This window comes from Drosophila elegans, unplaced genomic scaffold (genome assembly GCF_018152505.1).
Source record: "Drosophila elegans isolate 14027-0461.03 unplaced genomic scaffold, ASM1815250v1 contig_476, whole genome shotgun sequence".
Classification (NCBI taxonomy): domain Eukaryota; kingdom Metazoa; phylum Arthropoda; class Insecta; order Diptera; family Drosophilidae; genus Drosophila; species Drosophila elegans.
The window spans coordinates 16059602-16082249 of record NW_024545863.1 but is presented as its reverse complement, the minus strand read 5'-3'; the positions used below and the strand labels follow the sequence as shown (position 1 = coordinate 16082249).

The window sequence follows — 22648 nt, the reverse complement described above, 5'->3', positions numbered from 1 at the left end:
TTACAACTGCTCGTTAAGTGTTCTTTCTTTGGTGAAAAAGGGGAATTGGATTTTCCAAAGGAAATCGAATTTAGTTAGTTTTCGCAAAAAAAAAAGTTTAACCTATGGCAAAACTACTTGGCAGAACTTACAATTTCTCACGCATTCGTGGCACATTTTCCGCTGTGAAAAATACTTTATTCAATTACATTTCCAGCGGCCACAACAGAAAAAGTTTCGTTCCCCCTCGGAATACTTTGTCCTTCTGTGTTTCGTTCCTGTTTTTTGGGCTAATAAATGCAAGTGTGTTTTTTATGACGCCCGTCGTTTGGGTTTTAGTCTGTCACAGAACAACAACATAATATATTCCACCGCAAGGGCATGTATGTGTTGAAGGGCAGGCCGTTCCTGATGTCTGCTGCTGCCGTCGTTACTCATACGCACCGTAAATTTGATGCAACAATGTTTGATCGCATAAAAATGTCACACAGACTGTGCAAACAATGGCCAACCACATGGAGCAAACCCATTCCCATTTCCATTTCGGAACAAAAACAACTCGTCCAGAGGGCACAAAATGTATAAAATATCAAAGCGCATAAAGTGCACATATTGTATGCGATACTCGTCTGTTTTTGTGTATATAGGTGGCACTCTAAACGCCCAACCGAGCGAAAATCAATGCGACCGAGTGAACGACCAACCAAAGGGCAATAGTCATAAAAATCAAGAAATCCAGGTCTCAAGCGTTAGCAAAAGCAGTAAAAACATAGAAAAAGGCTCAATAGTCAAAATTTAAGTTTAGTGAGCTTTACTAAGCCTTATGCAAGATCTTAAATCTTTTCTATATGAAGAATAAGTTCTACAGATAGTTACTATATTATTTTAAAAACGTTGCCTTTCCAGAACGATCTGAAAGCATAAATAAATCAAACAAACATAAATCGTGCTTTAAACTTCCTTTCTATATCCCTCTATTGTTCTATTTCCTTTAGTGAAACTTAAAACCTTTTTATATTGCCTACTTGTTTATCTGCAGACAAATTTTACATTTGGGAGCACGATTCCATTTTATTGGGTCAAACTTTATAGTGAACATTTTATGTTTGCCATGTTTATTTGTTTTTATTTTGCCAGATCTAATCAAAACGAAATGTTGACCCAGTTGATGGTTTAATATGCCAAAACTGCAAATATTTATAAATAAATTGTATGGTGTCTGCCGCGTTGTTTGGAAATCCACTTAAATCAAATAAATGTTTGTCTTTCCGCGATAGTATTCCACTTTTGCAGCAAAAGTTTTAACGAATTTTAATAACGGACCGGCACTCGTTCAAATGCTCCTTGACAAAATAGTTTTGGCCATCAGGTTTCACGGACCAGTTAACGCGTAACCAATTGAATCAGCAGTGTAAATCGGTGCGAAAACAATCTCTCAATGCCACTCGACAGACCGAAAAAATGCAGACTACTCGAAAGTGCTTAACATTTTTGTGCATTTAATATTTTTTTGAACTGGCATAAAAATGACGTTAAAAGCGTTTGAAAAAACCGCACTACCTTCCTGCAAAAGTTGGTAAACTATTTTGGCGATACTTTGCCCCCCTTACACAGAAATGTATTTTAAATTTTCGTATGCTTCCTGGCATGCGAAAAAAACTGATAGGAGAAACTTGAACAAAATTAACAATGTAGAAAAAACTAAAAGGGGGGGTGCAAAAGTGAAAACATTGAAAAGGTAAAATAAAGTAAAAATTAAAATAGAAATGAAAGAATAAAGTTTGCCAGTAAGGAAAAGTCGGAAAATTGGTACGCTGGAAAAATATAAAAAGTTGAAATAAATGCAACTTAAAACAATTACAAGGGGGAGGATATGCAAACTTTGAGGGCGTTATATGAAAGCCTGGTCGGGCCACGTTTAATGAAGTCACCAAATAGCTGGGGCAAAGTTCAGCCAGTCTAGTAAGCGAATTCCCGCCCTTCTAAGCCGCAGCATGGTGGCCAACGTGGTTAATTGACCAACGGAGGAAATTTTCTATTAATTGAATAAAAAGTTTTACTGGGAAAATTTCATTTGCATAGCAGAGAGAAGACAAGTAGTTTTGTTGCCAGCCATTACGTATACGCCACACTGTACGTGGCAAGCATAAGTTGAAGAAACCGCTTACAGACAGCCGAATCGAAATAACCCGTATATTCATAATGCATAAAGAGAAATATCTTAATTTTGTATCTATCCATTTTTGAATTGAAATACAATTTTGTGATTTCTTGTTAGAGAGATTTTGGCTTACCGATAACTGCTAATGAAATTAAAATGCAAAAGTGCAGATGAAATAGGAAATTGAAGTAGCAGCATATAATTATAGACCTCTTACCTTTGGGATTTCTCACAGCAAGGATTTGCAAACAGGCATTCAACCTTAATGAAGTTTGATTGGCAATGGCTTAGCCAAACCTCAATGCAATGCCCTGCAAGGGTCTTCAATCAACCTAGGGGGCATATTCCGCCCCCTTTTCGTTGAGCTCCGCTCCGAATGATGCATGTCGCCCATCAACATCAATGTCACGCCGAAATTCCTCGGCAATCACCCACAAAACTCAATCAGATGTGGAATGTCGGTCCTGCCATGCTAATGAAAAGGGTTGGTCAGAAACGAAGAGACCAAGAGGCGAGACGAGACGAGACGAGACAAAGCCACAGAACTACTTCTGGCTCATTTGGCAAATAATGCGAGACTCTGAATTTTATGGAGTTAACTCGACAGGGAAGAGGGGAGGGGAGAGGAGAGCTCCAGCGAATGCGTGAATCCCCATGCGACACACGCTCCAGAGAATCCAATCGAATCGAATCGGAGAACCATCCACTTAAAATGGGCAAAATTGTGGAATTGGCAGTCCGCAGTGGCATGCTGAATGGACGCTGAAAAGCAATTGCTTAACGCTTTGAAATATGTTTCATTGATTTCCCGGAAAAGTGCTGGAAAAATGGCAGAAAATGGTGAAAGGGCAGTACGCTCTGGCCATAATTTAACCACATGTGGTCGATATTGAGGCAGGACACCGAGAGGCAACTCATTTAACCCCTTATGACCACTCGGACGCAGCTGCTGCTGCTCCTTGGTCGTTGTCCTCTGGCTGCTTAACCACTTTAAGTAAAAGCTGAAAAATGTCCTTGTAGAAGCTGAAAGTTTTCGTTGCAGTTTGTGTTTGGTTTATTATGCAGGCCATGGCACACAATGAAATCAATTTAGTTGCCCAACCCCCTCACTTTGGCACAAAATAGTTTAATAAATCACTCATACGCAGTGTGTGTGATGCATGTGCGAGCTTTCGTGTTGTGTGGCCTGTGATTTATGTGCACACTTTACGAACTTGCCTCGGTTGACACCAGGAGAATATTATCTATGGAAATTTTGATTTAGCAACCGAGATTACAAGGCAAGTAACTAACAAAAACTAATAAAACAATTTTGTAAATATTGTGCTCATCGTTAGTCGAGAACTGAACCCCTGAAGTGGAAACTTTATTAAAGCCCGCTGCCTAGAAGTATACAATGCTTTGTTTTAACTATTTATGAGAAATAGTATAACATTTTTTGTTTTTACTGAAGGCGGCTTACAAAGTGGTAAAATGCTAAAATATGATTGATTGATATCATATTTGACCACAATTTTTATTGTTAAAAGAAAGGTAGCATAGAAAATCATATTGCAAACCTCTGTCATTGATTGATTGAAAATTAATGCTTTGCTGATTAACATAAAATAAAACCTTCGATAATTTTATCAAAACATTGTTTAATGGATTTCCAAAAATGTAGCTTAAATGCAATTCGATGGGGATTAAATAAATTAAAATTGTTCTTTTAGCATTTATTCCATTCGAAATGGTTACCCAAACAAATGATTTTTACCATAATATAAAAGCCGCATTCCGTGCCATTAAATCCTTTAGCACTGATAAAAAGTAGAAAAACAAAAAAAATGTCACAAGAAGACAACAACTAAGGAGCGTCGAAAAGGGGGGAATTTTCCGTGTCAAATATATAATTTCTCGTCAACCGCCTGGGAAATCAAATGATTGTCGCGCTAAAATGCTTTGGCCATGCAGCTTTCTTCTCTTAGTTTATTTTTATTGCTCTGTCTGGGAAAGGATCCTTTTACCACACCCACAATCAATGTAATAACCGCATATTGCACTCCCCAACTGACTTTTTGCGGCATTTTGTGTGTGCTTGTTGCCTCTGTCTTTTTTTTTCCCCCGTTTGTTGTTTGCGCAAACTGCACAAATATGCCACGAAATGTAACCAATGTATAATTGTGAAACGTGTTGTGCCTTATATTGCCACACACACACACAGCAGTTTCCATGCCTTCTATTTGGAACGTGGCTCACCATGTGGCCAATTCATTTAGCCTGTCAATATTTCTGCTCGATTCTGCTCCTTTTTCCGTAGGCTAACGGCGCCATTTTGTGCGGTAGTCAACTTTTTCCAATTTCACCCTGTTGACCCTTCTAGCAGAGTCGAGGATTTTCATTTCATAAATATTTGTCATTTATTGTATGTTTTTCTTTTCCGACTGGCGTTCTGGCGTTCGGGGGGTAAAAACGAACATTTGGTAAATATTTGCCAACGGGGTATCGCAATATGGCATGAAATAGTTCTCTAATTGGCGTTGCTTTCCAATTAATTGATGCGGGGGATGGGGATCGAAACTGGAAAAACAGAGATAGTAAGAAAATATTCACACAGCGAAATCAAATGCCAAAATAGCAACAGACCATTTTAAATCAGCAAATCCAAACAAAGTCCTGCGACTGTATTTTTTCTTAGCAACTCTTATAAAAGTAAAAATTTAAAGATATTTTTTGAAAATAATTGCGTAGTTTAATCTTCTGAACGTCACAAAAACATTTTTGAATTTTTTGTTTTAGAATGTTGTTTTATATATTTTTTTTAGGTAAACCCACTAAAATTTGCAATTTAAATTCTGTATTTGATAAATGCAAAACCATGCTTTAACCCAAAACAAAATCCTGCAATTGCCTCTTTGATAAATATGTAAATGTAAAACCTCTAAGAAAGTTTGCATTGTTTTCGTTCGTCTTTTGTTAGCACTTCCAATTAGTTTGTGTTATCGGAAGTCTCTTCGAGAGTCTTCCGTCCATTCATCATCATTAATAAATGCCACACACAAACTGAAAATTCGAGTCCCAACGAAATATGCAACGACCTCAAAAAACAATTAGAAGTCAAGGGACAGAGGAAGAGAATTCAATTTCAATTTTCAAATTCAGGAAATCCGAATGAATGCAAGGCAAACTCAAAGATTTCCCAAATGCATTTTGAGCTTCTAAATTCCTTTTTTTTGTTGGCCTGGCAGGCGACAAATCGCATTGCCCAAGATAAATATTCACACTAGGGTGGAGAGGAGGGCTGGAGAAAATACTGCCCTACAAGGTGGCAGACTGGAAAAGAAAATTATGCGCTCGAAAATAGATTTTCCGGCTGCACTCTGCAGACAGAGACACAAACGAACTTTTCCCGTCGCTTTCTGTCGCGTCTGCAGTTCATAAATTCGGTTTTCCACATCCTTTTCCCCGCCCTTTAAAGCAAGTGAAGGCTTAAGACAATCCCAGAAAAAGAAAAATACGCTTATGAGTTGGAGGCATTTTTCACACTTTGTCACGTGTGAGCGGCCAAACGGGAAAATTATTTGCCAATTTTGCATTTCTCTTTCTTTCCTCTTCGGTTAAAAAAAAAAAATAAAAGGAAGTACATTTTTGTCTGCTGTCTTTGTTTATGAGATTTGGTTGGCAAAAATAACAGAGAGTTGGCAGGCGTTGAGGGAAATCGGAGAAAGAAAAGAACTGAAACTGATATTTTGGGATTTTCAATGGAGTCTTTTGGCTTCCATTCATTTGGCAAAGCACTTAAAAAAATAGTTGCACATCTAGAAAAAAATATTTTTGTAACCTTAAAATAGTAATAATATTAGAAATATTTTGTATTGTTTTAAAATATTGTCAACTAAAAATAAATCTTTATTAATTTTTGATATTTAAGGTCAAATTATCCAAAACAAATATTTCTATAAGAGTAAATGCTATTTATTATGTAAATTCGTGATATACTTCATATATTTTATTTAGAATCACCAGCTTCCTGATATTTTATGATTTTCCATAGATTCGTTAGGCTTCCATTCATTTGGCGAGCACTTACAAAAAAATTGAAGTTCTCAGAGTGAAAATAAGTTTTTTTTTAACTTCAAAATAATTTTATTTGCATGTTAAATATTATATATATTTTGTATTATTTCAAAATCATATATTGTCAATGAAATGTTTGTAAGAGATCATAAAGTAGTTATTGTGTTTGCATAAAAAATTGATTTCTGAGAGCAAATGCAAATATAAAATGTAGTTATTTGGTATGCATAAAAATTTGATTTCTGAGAGCAAATGCTGAAATGTAAATTCGTAATTTTTGTATTCCAAAAACCACCGGGCTTCTGATTGAATTTTTACACAATTTTTTAACGCCACACCCCCAAACATTTTCATTGTGAGTCACAGAAATCATTCATTCAAAAATGAGTCTCATGAGAAAAAAATCGCACAGAAAATGCGTGTAAATTATCATATAAAAAAGCCATAAAAACAAACGAATAAAACCAAAACAAAACAAAACTAATCGGACCAAAATGCGGGAAGATAAGGAGCGACAAAAAACAGGCCATTCAAATGCATTTATAAATTGTATCGAAATAAGCCTGAAACTCGGGCAATAAATAAGCCAAAGGAGGGGCGAAGTATCTGGCAGATTGAAAAATTATAACAACACTCGAGAGGGGCACTCAATGGGGCCACTCAACATGACAGCCACTTAATGAGTTAACCAAACGAGTGAGTGGGAGAGCCCAAAGCTGAGCGGAATAGCAGCATAAAGACCTAAACAATTCATAAACAAAACTCGGAAAAAGAGCAACAAGTTCTTGGCGAGAGAACAAGTTTCGTTTTCGGGAATGTGAGTTTTGAGTACTATTTATTGAGTATATTCCGAGTGTTTTTTGAGTGTTTTTTTTCGAGTGCAGCGATGATTCGCTCTCCAACGCTTGCCGGCTTTGTTGTTGGGTCAGTTTTCGAAGCGGCGGCGCGTAAGTTGGTTGCGTTTTTTGTCGCGATCGCGATCTGCCGGTAAAATAAAAAATAAAATAAACCTTCCCATCATGACAAAAAAATAAAATTCCTAACTCAAGGATCGTTTTAAAAAAAAATTTAACCTCACAGAAAAAGTGTTTAAAGTGCGAAAAATATTCACCTTCTCGACAACAATTGCAAACCAAAGCTGCAAAAAGAAAAATTGCATAAATAAATTGTTTTTGTGTTATTTCATACCTTTTTTTCTGTAGCAAAACAAACGAAAGTAACAAGAGTAATAAGGTCGAATTTATAATATTCATTTTTCGTCAACGTTGGCCGCAAGACAGCAACAACAACAACGACAAGAGTAATAACACCAGAACTTAGTGTTTTTGTGTGTGTGTGATAAATGAAACAAAATTCTTTGTAACAGTCACGTTTAAAAGTGTGCGCACTTTTCACCAACTTGTGGTAGCGCGTGTTCAATACACCATTATTTTCACCGCCGTTCTCAAATCGCAAAAAAAAACAAAACGCAACAGAATCTGCACAGAAAATTATAGTAATTTCGTTTTCTCTCTCCGGAGGCGATGGGAACAAGCGGATAAAAAAAAATATGACAACGGCGTTAAGAAATATTTTTGCTAGTTCAGCTTTTGGCGAGTAGAACTTACAAAATGGCAAACGCAGTGGAAATGTATTTATATAAAATATTAACGGGAAAAGTGCTCATCTCACACTCTCTCTGACTTGACTTGATTACTATAGGTGTAGTACACAGCGAGAAAATGTTGTCGATAGTGGAAATTGTCACACTCAATAAATATAGGTTTAAATGTCTTCCAAGATGCAATTGTTACCAGTTCATTGACAATTTTTGTTAGCAATCATTGGTTATAATTGTCACTTTAAACTGTGTTATTGTAATATTTTGAAGTGTTTTGGCGATCTTAAAACTGTTTTTTTAAGAATGTAGTACATATGTAGTGTAACATGTTGGAAACTCAATTTATAAGCCAATTCCCCGAAGAATGGCATTCTGTCAAATATTTGTGTTGGGATTGCGGATGGTTCCATTGACTTGTCCATTTAATTGCCTGCCAGAGAATATGGAGATAAGCTCGCTTCTCCAATTCCTTTGCAGCCAAGGGAAATCCCATTTGCATCTCCCGAGGTGTGTATGCTTAAAATCCCACGTTCAACTGTCAAAAAGGAGACCACAGACGGCCAAAATACATATCCCGGGAAACCGGAGGAAGTGCTGCTCGGCAAGGTCGTTTATTATTATTTACTTTGCATTTTATTGAATTTTGTTGGGAGATTTAGTCGTTGTGCTCAGTTTATTTGTTAAAGTTGTCGCTTTATTTCGCTTTATCTCCTTTCCTCTGTATTTCCGTCTGCTTTATTATATCCTTGGCTGCTGTGGCTCACTTTATCATTGTCATCATTCGGAGTGTTATTGGTAGCCTTGTAACTCCAACGCGTCTTTTTTTTCACATGAGAAATACACACATATATCTTTGCATCTCATCTGGATTTACATTGTGTCGCAGATTCTTTGGATGCGATTTTTATACCCTTGCAGAGGGTATTATAATTTCAGTCAGAAGTTTGCAACGCAGTGAAGGAGACATCTCCGACCCTATAAAGTATATATATTCTTGATCAGCATCACTAGGCGAGTCGATCTAGCCATGTCCGTCTGTCCGTCCGTCTGTCCGTCTGTCAGTCTGTCCGTCTGTCCGTCCGTTTATATGCAAACTAGTCTCTCAGTTTTAAAGCTATCTGCATGAAACTTTCCCAAAAGTTGTCTTTCTATTGCAGGTAGTATATAAGTCGGAACGAGTCGGATCGGACGACTATAGCATATAGCTCCCATAGGAACAATCGGAAAAATAAATGAAAAAAAATTATAACTTTGCTGTTTTTTAATTTTTTGTTTAGTTCTTCGACATTTAGTAATGGTTAAACATTTCCGATTTACGGTATAAATTTCATCAAAATCGGACGACTATAGCATATAGCTCCCATAGGAACAATCGGAAAAATAAATGAAAAAAATTATAACTTTGCTGTTTTTCAATTTTTTGTTTAGTTCTTCGACATTTACTAATAGTTACATATTTCCGATTTACAGTTTAAATTTCATCAAAGTCGGACGACTATATAATATAGCTCCCATAGGAACAATCGGAAAAATAAATGAAAAAAAATTATAACTTTTCTGTTTTTTATTTTTTTGTTTAGTTCTTCGACATTTAGTAATGGTTAAATATTTCCGATTTACGGTTTAAATTTCATCAAAGTCGGACGACTATATCATATAGCTCTCATAGGAACAATCGGAAAAATAAATGAAAAAAATTATAACTTTTCTGTTTTTTAATTTTTTGTGTAGTTCTTCGACATATAGCAATGGTTAAATATTTCAGAATTATGGTTTAAATTTTATCAAAATCGGACGTCTATATCATATAGCTCCCTCAGAAATAATAAAAATATATAAAATAACTATCAAATAATTGAGCTGCAAATCATCATAGCTTCAATGTTTTTAAACATATACGAAAGTAAATCATAATTTTAATGTTTTCAAAAATGTTTAATTCTTGCAATAGCTGCAAGGGTATATGAACTTCGGCTTGCCGAAGTTTGCTTTCTTTCTTGTTTATCATCAAGTTGTTGCTCATACGCATACTTGTTATACGATTGTTTTGCGGGAACGCATCTTTGTTCTTTCATACATTTTTTTAATGGGTGTCAGTGTCAGTTGGTTAATTAGAGCGCATATGACTCAAATCGAAGGCGCCATCTGCTTGGCCAATCGATTTTTCTCGCCTCCGTTAAACTTTCTAAACTCCATCAATATCGTTAATTTATTTGCGCGGACAGCCTGCTGTGCCCCCAATTCTCGTCGATTTCCGTTTCTTAACCCCTGCCAAATTTTGTTTTATCCCCGATCGCAGCGATGATGTCAGCTTGAGAGTTAGTTGGAGCAAACAATTCCCATTAATATTGTGTTTCTGTTTATTTGCAGTTCTCTTATCTAACATGCCTGTTTAATTCCCTGTTTAAGTGATCAAATTTCTTGTTTTATTTTTCCAGCCGCAATCTGTATCGGTTGTATCGGAAATTCTAATTTCCAACACGCTCAAAGTATGTTTTCTTTTCTCTTCTTTTGTTTTCTCACATTCTGTCTGTCGTTTACATTCCTGTTTTTATTATTAACCCATGAGCACCGAACAACAAGTGTGGCGGTGGGAGTCCCAACCCCCAAAAACAATCTCACCCAATAACAATAATATTCATTTGGCACAAGGGCAATATCCATTTCCATTTGCATTCCGATTACAAGTAGAACACCATCAATGTGACACATTTATCTAACATAAAAGATAACTCTTGGTACTTTAAGGTCTTAAGGGCTAGATCCATATCTCTCTTGTGATATGGTGTATTTTTATTGAAGCTGTTGACAAGCATTTAAAATTATTGCGTGCGACGACCAATAAAACAGCGGCAAAATGCTTGTGGGGATTTTGAACCCGAACTCCATGAAGGGGTGACCCACTTGAATTGCCTGACAGACGAGATAAGAAAGCTCTGTAAATTGTCTCTAACTCATCTGCTTTCCTCCAGTAATAAGTCTCAATTGAAACCCGAAATGTTAATTGTGACTGACTCACAAAACATTTTGATTTTCCTTGTACTGTTTTGGTTTGGCCCGGAGCAATGACCAATTAAGGAATTGTTATACAGCTGTCAGCTGGATGAATTCGAGGCGAACACAATCACCATCGCTTTCATCATTCGGGGAATCTAGTTCAACCTATTGACACTGACGATTTCTGACAACCCCAAATCGATTCGACCTTGGGCGACGTTAATATAAACGATTGGGAGCCCAGTTCCCACACAAAGATCGGCTTTCAGTAGTTATCATCATATATATTTTGCAGTCTGGTTTCGGGTTCTGATGAGGCGGCGCTTTTCCCGATCCCAAGACACGTCTCCCCTTTCGGGAATTTCATTTAAATTTCTCAAATTCACTTATTCATTTATGTGAGTGCTTCACTTATTTGTGTACACAGTCTGCGAATTTCGCGATTGCCCCTGTTGTTTGCCATGTGCTCGACATTTTCGTTCATTTTCGTTCATTTCACGTACTCTAAACGCCATTTAAACGTCATATTTAAATGTGCATGTGCATATGTACCGCCGTATGTAAAACTGTGTAAACAAACACCAGCGACAGAGATCGGATACCCCATGTGCTTCTGTTTTATTGCGTTCCATTTGGATCTCTTGTTATGCCACGACGAAGGGGGTTCTGTTCTTCCTCGGTGGACTTTGGTTACTTTGGATGTTAAGTACATGAATGTGTATACATAAAGAGCTTTTCGATAAAGAAGTTCTGGTCGCAGAACAGAGAAGATCCGAATTTTGTTACTTGAAACTTCTGCAGCTGCATTATGAAATCATCAGGCAAACAAATTGTAGGGGTCGTGGTGAGGGTATTCACTGGATTGAACAAATAAAAAGGGGAGAATGCAATATTTTTCAAGTGAATTTTGTTTTTATAACATGTCAATAATATTAAATTCTGCGATGAGTAAGGATAATTCCTTAGAATTACTTGCTGTGAAATAAAATCCTTATTTTTGAAGATTATGTTGGTGACATATTTATATTGCATTTATTTAGTTTGTTATTCCTTCCCTATTTCTTGTTTAATCAAAAACCTTTTGAAATAAGCCAAAGAATATTTATTGAGTACCCTTAACGCATTGCATCCTATAAATTTCGCAGTGCTTTAACTTCCTCATCATTCTCCGACCGATTTCCACTCACAGCCAAATTTGGCCAAAAGTAATCTATCCACAAAAGCTGCATTTCTGGCCGCAGCCTTATATGCAGAACGTCTTGCTTTGTGGCCAGAGATTTTGTGTTGTTTCCTTGGCTGCCGAGCATGTGTTCGCCATTCCCCCTTTCAAGTTACCCCGTCCACTTAGGTTCCATTCCCCTCCTTACCCTCCCGCAGTTTAGTTAAAAGCTGAAAATTGTTTATGCTAATTGCACTTAATTTATGCATGCGTAGAGTTCCTGATGAATGTGTGCGAGCGAGCGTAGAGATGTATCCGCAAGATACTCGCACAACATGTTGCGCTTGTCTTGGTTTGTCTCCCCCGCTTGATATTTATTAGCACGACAAAATGTGCGAGCGGAGTAAATATTTATTTCGGCACAATTAAGGCAGCCACGCCTCCGAAATGTGGGTAATGTGAGGAGTCATTCGTGGCACATTCCAAGTGTCATTTGCCATTTCGCGGAGAGTCGCACTCGCACACGCGACGCCTTCTTTGGCCACAGTGTATACTAATCTAGACTTGGGCAAATGTCAGGCGATCGTGGCTTAGTCCTGCCACCAGTCCGCTGGTGTCTATTTCGGCCAATTAATATGCAGTTAATGGTGCTAACGGTGTGACGTGCTTATTTATAGGCCCGCAGATGCCACTGCAAATGGCAACTGGCAACTGCAGGCGGAAAATGGCAAATGCAACTCAATTCCACCAGCGCCAAATAAATGGCTGGCAGTCGCAGCTCAGACATCAGCCTGGCGCCATAGCACACATTTTGCATGTCAATTCGATGGGGTGGGGGAGGGGTTTTTGGGCTAAAAGTATCTGCCGGATTGCATAAGAAAGTCGGGCATTATCGCTGTTGTCGTCGGGGTGTGGAATAAAGTTCACTCGACTGTCCCACTATCTACATCTTTCCCGGGAACGTAACTCACTGCGAATAATATCTTAGATGCATAAAGTTTAGATAGGCGAGATACTGAAAGAAATTCGAATAAATTGGGTATCTTGAAATGTTTGTAATCAACTTTTCTGTTATCTTAAAAATATAAATATATTATTTTTTTAAGAAATCACCTTTACTATTGTCTTTAAAGCTAAAAAAAAAAAAAAATGAAAATTGAGCAAAAAAAAAAATAAATTTCTTAAAAAAAAAGATTTTAAAACCGTGCCTGGTGTTTTTCTTAATTTAATATAATACCTTTCTTGAAAAATTTATAAAAGTGCAAGCTTTTGCCTGCGACCGATTTTTTGGCTTAGGAAAGTTAAATTGAAACTGCAACTGACAAAAGTTGATAAATTCCTTACTCGAAGAACTTAAGGCATCCATGTCTGGTGAATAATATACATAAATATCTGCCCAGAAGTAGTCACAAATTCCTAAGGGAAGGCATTTCGACAGTTGAATGCATGAATCAAACCGTGTATCTCAATGAGCAAGTGGCATTTGCAGTCAGCTATCTGCAGAAAAAAGTATCTGGCAAATGGCGCAATTCAGGTAATCTGAATTGGCAGCCTCACTTTGTTCGCATTGTGCTCTCTGTGGTTGTGTGAAATATTTACAGACAGAGACAATACGCTTTATTGCCTAAGACAGAGCGGGAGTTTTCCCCGATTCCTCACGTAGCCAGCTGGCTGCAGATACGTTTTTTTGCCCATCCTCACGCACTTGATGTGAAAAACAGCGGCAGCTGTCAATAGGGAGTCGATGTCGATGTTGTGTGTGTTTCAATCAATTAAAAAATTGCTGCACTAATTGTGGCGTGTTTATCGGCTGCATTTGCTGTCGTTGCAGCTTTGACACAATCACTTTAATTGAGCAATTATGCAGTTGCACTCAATTAAATTTCATGCGCCTCTTTTCGCGCGACATCTCAATTAGGTATCGTCGCAAGGAATGAAGTTCGCATCGCTGAACTGGTAAAGGTTCAACCAAACCAAACCAAACCCAACCAAACCCAAAGTCAATGCCTCTATTGACTCTGGAGCCTCATTTTATGCAAATCACTGGAGCAAACAGATTACCTAAAAGGCACTCTCACAATCTGTGTCTGAAGTCACAGTCAAGTATTCATAATTCTAAATGCTCTAATGAGCTCAAATGTTTGTCCAAATGTTGACAACCCAATTGAGCAGAAAATGAACTCAGCCAGGAAATGGGCCAAGGGGGTATGCTTTTGGGAAAATTTAGTTACTTATCCATGGTTTGCTCGCCCTCGGACTTGAGTCATTAATCAACGTCAGAGTTCGGCCCGCATCAAAGCCTGCAAACCAAATCGAATCCGGCGTATTTAGTCAGCCGTGAAGCATTACCAAACTAGTATAAAATTGCCGGAAAAAAAATAGAAAGTTTTAATACTTAAAGTTTTTCCAAGCGACAATTTCTCTAATGCAACTTTAATTGGCGAAATTATATATTCTTACAGACGGAAATTCCATCTTTAAGCAATCCACAAAACGCCACACATTTTTGACTCACCTCTTCACCTCTGCTCGAATTCAATTGAAACTAATTGTATTGATTTTTATTTGCATAGCCTGAACTCGAACATGCATAACAATATTTTTTGGCTATTTTGTTTATATTTGCACAGCAGCAATACAAACATTTCTCTTTATGATTATTTTAATTGAATAAATACATGCAGTGTGTGACCAAACAGCCACCCACCCAGTGATCCACTCATCCATCCATTCAGCCTTATCCAAAGCTGCGCAATTTCTCTCCAATTTATTTATTAAATCAACATTTTCCGATAACCTTTATGGAAGCTGCTGTTTGGCTTCGTTTTGGGTTGCCAGTGAGATTAGTCAGAGCTTTTATCTAAAATGGTCTGGCTTTAAATAAACAACAAAAAATGTTGGCAACAAAAGAATGCTTTAGATAGAGATAGTTTCGTATACTTAATTGCCATAATCTTTGGGTCCAATTTAAGCCTTTTTAATCTTTTGAATATTTTTGAGTAAATTAAAGTCCGCACCTGTACAGAATTTGAATTTTAAAATGTATTTTTTAATATCTATAAAATTGCCTTCAAACTGCAGAATCAACAACATCTGTTGACCAGTTGAGTAATTGGGGTAGTTGATGGATAAGACCAAAACCGCCCACCTTTTGTTTATTTCTTTATGAATATTTATTCAGCCATCGCTGGAAATTGTTTACATTTTTTTACTTTAACCAGAGAGAAGAGGTTTCTGCTCGCTTTTGTTTAGAGAACTTTGAACCATGCACTTTGGGTAATTAGCAAGTTTATTTGACCCTGAGCAAAGACCACCGAAATGTGCTAAAAATAGGCCACTGGAAGCTATTCGTTAACTTTATAGTACATACAGTTTGTTTGGCCGCCTAGCAATGTAAAATCAATAATCATTTAAAATTCAAATTCGAGCAACGCATGAACCGGAAAAGGGCGAGCAAGAAAACAGAAACCGGCAAATGAATGCAAATTGGAAAAACAGATAATGAAAAAATCCAGAAAACCAAAGTAAGTGCTGAGGGGTGATGTAGGTTATGCCCTGCCCTCCATGCTAATGAAATTAAAAAATGATGCTTTGGGGCCAGCGGCGAACATTTTGTGTAAAGAAATCTAGGCGAAAATGCTTTAGCAAATGTCATTTAATAAATTGAAAACGGCGAGTGGAGTAGAGGGTGTCGTAGGCAAATGGCTGCTGCCTATGCCTATTCATTCCTATGCCTGATTGATTTTGCGGCGTTGGCGGTTTAAGTGGAGGACTTTGAGACACTGAGACGCGAACCACAAGAAAAGCCAAACGCCGCCCGCCAACTCTTGACACGTCTTTTGATAGAGTTGCCAACGGGGAGCAGTTGGGCCAGTCGGATCAGGTCGGTCGCATAGGAGCAGCAACATTTTGCGGTCTGGCCTGGTTGCTCAATCTTCCTGGTTTCAACTGCCGCCGAGCCGTTGACATCAATTAGCTATTAGAGTTGGCGGAAAAATGCAGCAAAGAAAATTTCAAGACTTTTGATTATGTTGTTACAAAAGAATGTTATGCATTATAAGAATAAATAACATTGTTACATAAATTAAAATCTTTGTTCTTCATTAAAATAACATTTCATAAACATGTATTCGCCTATTTTTATTTCATGTATTACAGCTTAAACATAGGATCTGTGCCCTTTTTACTATCTTATTCCATAAAAATTAGACTCTGTTGTTTTGGTTGAAAGTTTGTTATGTGCTAAATAAGGTTGAATTTTATAGTCATTTCCAAGTCACCCTTTGTTCTTCATTTAAGATGAGTATTTTAAGATCGAAGATTGCTATTATCAACTCGTTTTCCCTCAGTGTATAAATCAGTTAGAAACTGAAAAAGCTATCAACATTCGTTAAGGCAAATTATTGCATTGCTGGAAATTTTATATGAAGCGAAGATAGTTGCAGTCCCCTTTCGGATTCCATCCACTTATCACGTGGGCGTTCTTTGGTCCCGGCGCCATCTGGCAGTCGCCTTCTACTCCCGGCTCTCCAGCTTTTCCTCCGGCCATCGCTTCATTAGTCGCCGCTCGATTTATTTCTCCTTTACACGCCAATTAATCAGATTATGTCAAAATGTGTCACTGGGTTAATGCAAATATATTACGATGGCCAGCTAGCGAGGCATAGACTCCCGGAGTCCCAATCGTCTCCACCTTTCGTCCCAGGTTTTAATCGATTCCGATGTCTGGCTCTTGGGAGAGGCTTTAAAGCGTTGCGTCTGCCATTCGCATTTGGTTGTTTGGAAAGCGCTTAGATTCACTTAATTAGTGAACGGCAGAAAACACAAAGCGGGGGAAAATACTACGACTGGCTTAAATCACATTTAAGCTGATTTAAGGCAGATGGGAAAATAAATCAGGAAATTGAAAATGAATTTGTGTACCTCAATTGAGCTGGAATGAAAACATGAAAACTCTGTTTGCGCTTGAATTAATTGCCAAAAAAAAAGCGAAGAATGGATTAAATCAGTATTTATTATCTAATTTGGGAAATTTATTTGTATTAAATTTACACAAAGCTCATTTATAATAATAATTAATTTTCTAAAACCAACACTTAACATAGTTGAAGTGTTGAGTACACATTCTTTTCCCATTTTTCCCCATTAAACTTAAATAATTTCTTGTGTCTTACTTTTAAAACCTACCTTTTTATTTGTGGACAAAAACCCTAACATTTTAAGCTTTGTCTAAAATATACCACTTTGGAAACAAAGCAATCTGCCATCTCTCAGTTCGGTTACCTTGGTGACTAAAAAACAATTTCAACAGAAAATCGCGGCGGGGAACAATGTAACATCGCAGCAACTTCATCAGCTCCCCAGCTCTTTACCTTTTCCCACTCCAAATTACTCCCGGCGGAACTTGTTCATTTGGCATTCAGCAGAAAAGTCATTAAGTGACACACCCGCCTACAAAATTCCCCCAAAATAGATTCCAGCATATTTATCATTATTTTTTCTGCTTCACTTTTTGTCTCCGAATAAAGAGAGAACAATCATGTAAAGCTGGGCTTGGCGCGGTGCAAAAAACACAGGAAAAAACGAGTAAGGGGAGGGCATCTGTCAGTGCTTAATCACGCATATCACCCAACTTTCCGGGCACTGATCCAACTTGCTTGTTTTTTGGTTTCGATATTTTTTCGCATTTTTTAATGTTGTTCGGTTTTTGGGCGTGTTTTGTCTCGGCTCATTGAAGGCGGCGCACGGAAGTTGGCACCGCAACGGAAATTGAGCCATCAAAAATAATGTATAACCAAATATACTTGATAAATATATGCATGCGCCACGAATTTAAATTCAGGTGCCCGACTTTCGCTTTTCGTGCCAAGCTTTTCCCAACTCTCTGTGAAGCTGTAAAAGAAGAGTTGTAAAAATACTTTACAACTCATTAAAAATTATTATTGTTTCTGCATAAGGATGATGGCCAAGATAAGCAAGTCCTTGGGGTTTGTTTTGCCAGACCCTTGCGTAGGTGTCAATCGCGATTCCCTTTTTGGTGCTCTTAAAGTTATTACACAACAGAAATTGGGGTAAAATTCTGCGGCAACATTTTAATGAAATTTGATGGTGAGCGAGAAAGGAGGTGAGAAGATGGCAAAGGTTAAAACTCGTTTTATTCTTATTACAGTTGAAAAGTTTGTGCATAAGGCTGCTTAGTTCCCACGAATTTTCCGGTTAAAAGGTTATGCAAAGTTTCGCCTCAAAAGGCGTTAAAGGTTTTGAAATGAGCAGTCAGTCGGGTCTTCGGGTGCTTCCCAGAATGTTTAATTCAATTTGTTTAACTAATATATGCCCCCGGTGTGGGGGAAAGTTGATTACAAGCAGCTGCTGTTGCCAACAGATTGGAATGTGGGATGTGAAGTGATAACGATAACAGGTCTTCGATTCGCTTAACCGCTCGATGGGTTAATATCAGAGCGGAAGTAAGTTAATTCCATAATTTAACAAGAAATATTCAAGACCTGTGAAAACCATGTTTAAAGTCTGTTTCGTTTATCGGTAAACATTTCTTTTTCCAATTTACACTATCTATGGAAATTCTTTTTATGTTTTAATTGAGTTTTTAATTCTTTTTTTCCTGATATTTCTTAGATAATATTTATGTCTTAATGAACTCTTCTGTTCATGTTAAACAAGATTGGAACGATTTCCGCCCATTAGAATTTCGAAATTCTTGTTGTCTCTAACTGTTCGATTATTTCTTAATTATATACTGATCCACAAATAACATAACACCTTTAATTTAATTTTTTCCTTTATATTTAACGATAAAAATTATGTTTGGACTTTAAACTTTAGAGCAAGGTGAAAATACCCATAATATATCATAGAAAAACAATGGTGAACTTCCGCCAAAGCATTTTATCACACAATTCCAATCGATGGAATGTGTTTATGTTCCCCATCCGTAACATAACTCACTCCACCATTACTCCATGTTTGTTCGACAATTTCGCTAAACGTTTTACTGGCCAAAAAGGAGGAAAATGGGCAAGGCCCTGGCGCCATTTTCAGCTGAGTGTCAAGCAGCCAATTCAATGCACTTTATTAATGGCATCCATGACTTGGCCTGACTTTCCTTTCGGCTTTTCCCCCGACTCCGTCCACAAGAAGGGCGACAATAAACCCCACAAAAAAAAAAAAAACCCTGCCAGCGATCCCTCCTGCTTTCCTTGTCTACTGCAGTTGCACTTAATTTTATCTATTATCCTCCATTTTTGTCATTGTCTAAGGAAAATGAAGATTCAAAGCCATAAACGGGCGGACATGTGTGTGTGTGTCTGTGTGTGCCTCTGTGTGTGTTTGAGCCATCAATGGCAAGGCAAAAGTTGCCTGCATGCTTTTGCTTTTGGCTTTGAGCCTTTGGGCCATTGTTGTTGGTCGAGGATAGGATCTATCCTGGCAGCAGGTGTGCCACGGGAAAATCTACTCCAAGCAGCTCTGGCTGCTGCTGCTGCTGGCAGCTTGGATGGAAAATGTGATAAAATGATTATAAAATAATTTTCACAAACAATGGCCAGCACATGCACTACTGGCTCACGTTCTTCTCTGGCTACGTGCAAAACTCTTCTCGGTTTTCCACACGCCGGATGGTCAACTGAACTCGTCTTCTAATTGAATAGATTTTGGGGTCCAGGCTCTTTAATGGCAGCAAAACTCACAAAGTTTGAACTAATTTCATTGTGGCTCTGCTCCGGCAGCTGTCATAAGCGAATCTCTCATAACATTTTACTAGTGCCATAAATATACGCATATTATGCGCTCCTCCGCCCCCCGCTGCATTTATTATTAATCCAAATGCGTGGCCATAAAATGCTGTGAAAATTACTTTTCCTGCTGGCGGCAGGACAGAGGGAAAACCTTAAAGGGGAACTACTTGAATCAGAGGGGAAACCCCCGTCGATTAATTGCATCGAGGACCACACATACTCAAAAAGCCGAAATGGGAAAACTCCGCCCACTGGCAAAGCCAAAAAGAAACATTTGTAACTGGCCAATAAACATGTCTTAAAGCTCTCCTGTGCCAGGCACATTTTGAACCAGTTTAGCAGTTTGCCGCAGATACAGATACTCAGATCCAGAGCCCCAATTTGTACGAATGCGTAGAGCAACCAATTTGAGGCAAATTGCCATAACGAAGCCAGCTTGAAAAGCCTCAATAGGTGAATGGAACGAGATGGAGGGTTTTGGGCTAAAGGAGCAGCTGATGCAGTTCACATTTGCAACTTTATTTATCGCAACGAAAACATCTTGTAAATTTTCCACGTTATTTTCGCCAGCGGCAAAATGTTCGTTCTGTGCGGAAAATTCAACAATTGAATCCAAAGCGTTTCTCTCCACCCACCCGGCAAAGCCACATCGAAATTGATATGAAAATTCGTTTTTAAGCCAGAGAGTCTTCAGTGCCACGCCCAGTGCCACGGGGCAGGACTCCTACTCCTACTCCGCGCCCCTTTTCCCGATCCTTCCGCCTTGTTTTGATCATTTGCCTGTGATAAATTGTTCCATGTCGCTTGGCACTCTTGACTTTTATTGCTGGCCATGGGCAAGTCCACAGTCTGGCCATCAAAAAGTCTTTGGCCGTGTGCTTTTTTTTCTGTTTTTTTCTTTTTTTCTCTAGCTGCAATTGGAACTGGGTAAGTTGGCCCAAATGCAATGCACTGCCAAGTTGGCTTTGTTGTCAGTTGGTCGGTCGCTCGGTTGCAGTTTATTTGCCGCGCGACAAGTTTGTGTGTGCCAGGCAAATACAAATTTGATATCATTTTTCAACGCCAATTCCAGGCAGTCTCTTATATAGAATGGAAATGTTCTCGCATATGTTTTGGGTCCTGAAATGCACTGGCATTTTAGGGGGCGTGGCACCCGAGTGACTTTTGTGGTTTCAATATTGCCGCATGACGCATGAAATTTCCGCTCCTTTTTGTGCGGTTTTTCTTTTTCTATTTTTCCAGAGTTCGAAGCTGACAAAAATGTGCAAAAAAAAAAGGTTAAATTGAAATCTGTGTTCTTTATTGATTGGATTTGATTTGGGTTAAGCAAGTGAAAGGAATTTGATTTTTATTGCCATTTTAAGCGATTTGCTTTGCTGCGATAAAATATGACTGAAGACAAATTACAGCAAAATTTAAATTCTTTGAAAGAATATATTAAACTATTTCGTAGACAGTTTATCAGCCTTATCTCCTGCAAATATCAGTTATGTCAATTGATGCATAGCCATAGATGCAAACTCAATTAAAGACATTAACAAACGCCTCGCCCACACATTTTACTCTTTTGTTCATCATTTGTAGGGATTTGACAATCGAAAAACAAAAGTCACAACTGGAAAATTATTCATGGTCGGCCACTCAGAACTAGATGGGCGCTAGAAGAGCGCTCTTTCCCTGTGAAAATGCATAAACCAAACAGAGCGAGACCAGCTAAACAAAAGCCCAGAACCGAGGGTCGCATAATGCACTTTTGCTCTTATTTTGTAAGGTTTTTATCTTTCAATTTTTTTTGTGTGTGTCTCGTTTTTGCTTCTTTTCCAGCTCTTTTTCCAGTTGAAATTTCCGGTTGGGCTTTTGTGTAATCCGCCAGAGACGCGGCTTTGCATGATTCGTATTCGTATTCGTATTCGGGTTATTATTTGTTATTTGTTGTTTTACCCCCGAGTTGAATGACTCTGGGGCTGCTCAAAAATTCTGGGCACTTTGAGCCGGGCTTGAATTCCGCCCGAGCGTCGGTTCAATCAAATTGCAATTATCGTAAGCACGTGATTGGGTCCTCGTTTCGTGGGTGCGGAGTTTTCGAGGTGATCTACGATTCGTGACGCTTTTGATTTATGTTGAACCATTTTCACAGCGATTTTATTCCATGACTCAGCACCTAAGTTCTGGAGATCTCTCTGTCTCTGGGTTTACGAATCCGAATCTTTTTTGGTGTTCACAAAGCGTGCAATGATACGAATGTGACCGCAGGGCTTTCTATTTCGGACTGAGAAGAGCTCGGCTGGGCAACTTAATTAGTTTGGTTGTTGATAAACAAAAGCGGAGTATCTGAGGCAGGTAAACGGATTTATTTTTCGGTGTCTTTCAAGAGACTCCCTACGGTTTTCTCACTTTGGTGATTTATCAGCGTCGGTATTTTGTTTTGTAAGCCAGTAAAATAGTTGGCTGCTCCGCGTGTGCTGAGCATTGTGGATTAGTTTCGCCAGAAAACCGAAAGTGAAAATACACGCTTTTGATTTGCTCACTTGATAGCATTCAAATTCGTATGAGCTGCGTTGCGAATGATTAAGCAGCCCAGTCGTCAATCTCGGAATCTATTTGTTCACAGCATTATTTGAGTGCCCAGGGAGGTGTCTTCAATCTGTTGCATTTCAATTATTGCAAATTTGTTTCTCTAGCATCCTTTTACCAGACAAACCGAAAATATTTGCATTTCCCAATGGCAAGAACAAATGCATTCCGCACACATCAGCGTCACATTCTATCAATATCAATTCATATTCCTATATATATATATACAGGGGGGAAATTTTGTATGCAAGTCAACGCAGACTGTTATCTCTCTGGACGTACAGAGAAAAAAAGTGAAAATTATAATGAAATGCATTGGCATTTCCCTCACGTACCCACAAAGTACATCAATCAAATTGAAATGCTACCAT

At 38.2% G+C, this 22648-nt stretch overlaps 1 protein-coding gene across 17 annotated transcripts in view; it reads left to right on the top strand.

Annotated features, from left to right (window-relative positions):
- Window positions 1-22648, top strand: part of LOC108135750 (dystrophin) — a 165673-nt gene that overhangs the window by 128672 nt on the left and 14353 nt on the right. For 12 of the 17 annotated variants that reach the window (XM_041709561.1, XM_041709559.1, XM_041709565.1 and 9 more), the window contains one exon: window positions 10235-10285. The exons of the other annotated variants lie outside the window; for them this stretch is intronic. In XM_041709561.1, coding sequence (XP_041565495.1) covers window positions 10235-10285 — 51 coding nt within the window. The remainder of the gene's footprint in view (window positions 1-10234; window positions 10286-22648) is intronic. 17 annotated transcript variants of the gene reach the window in all.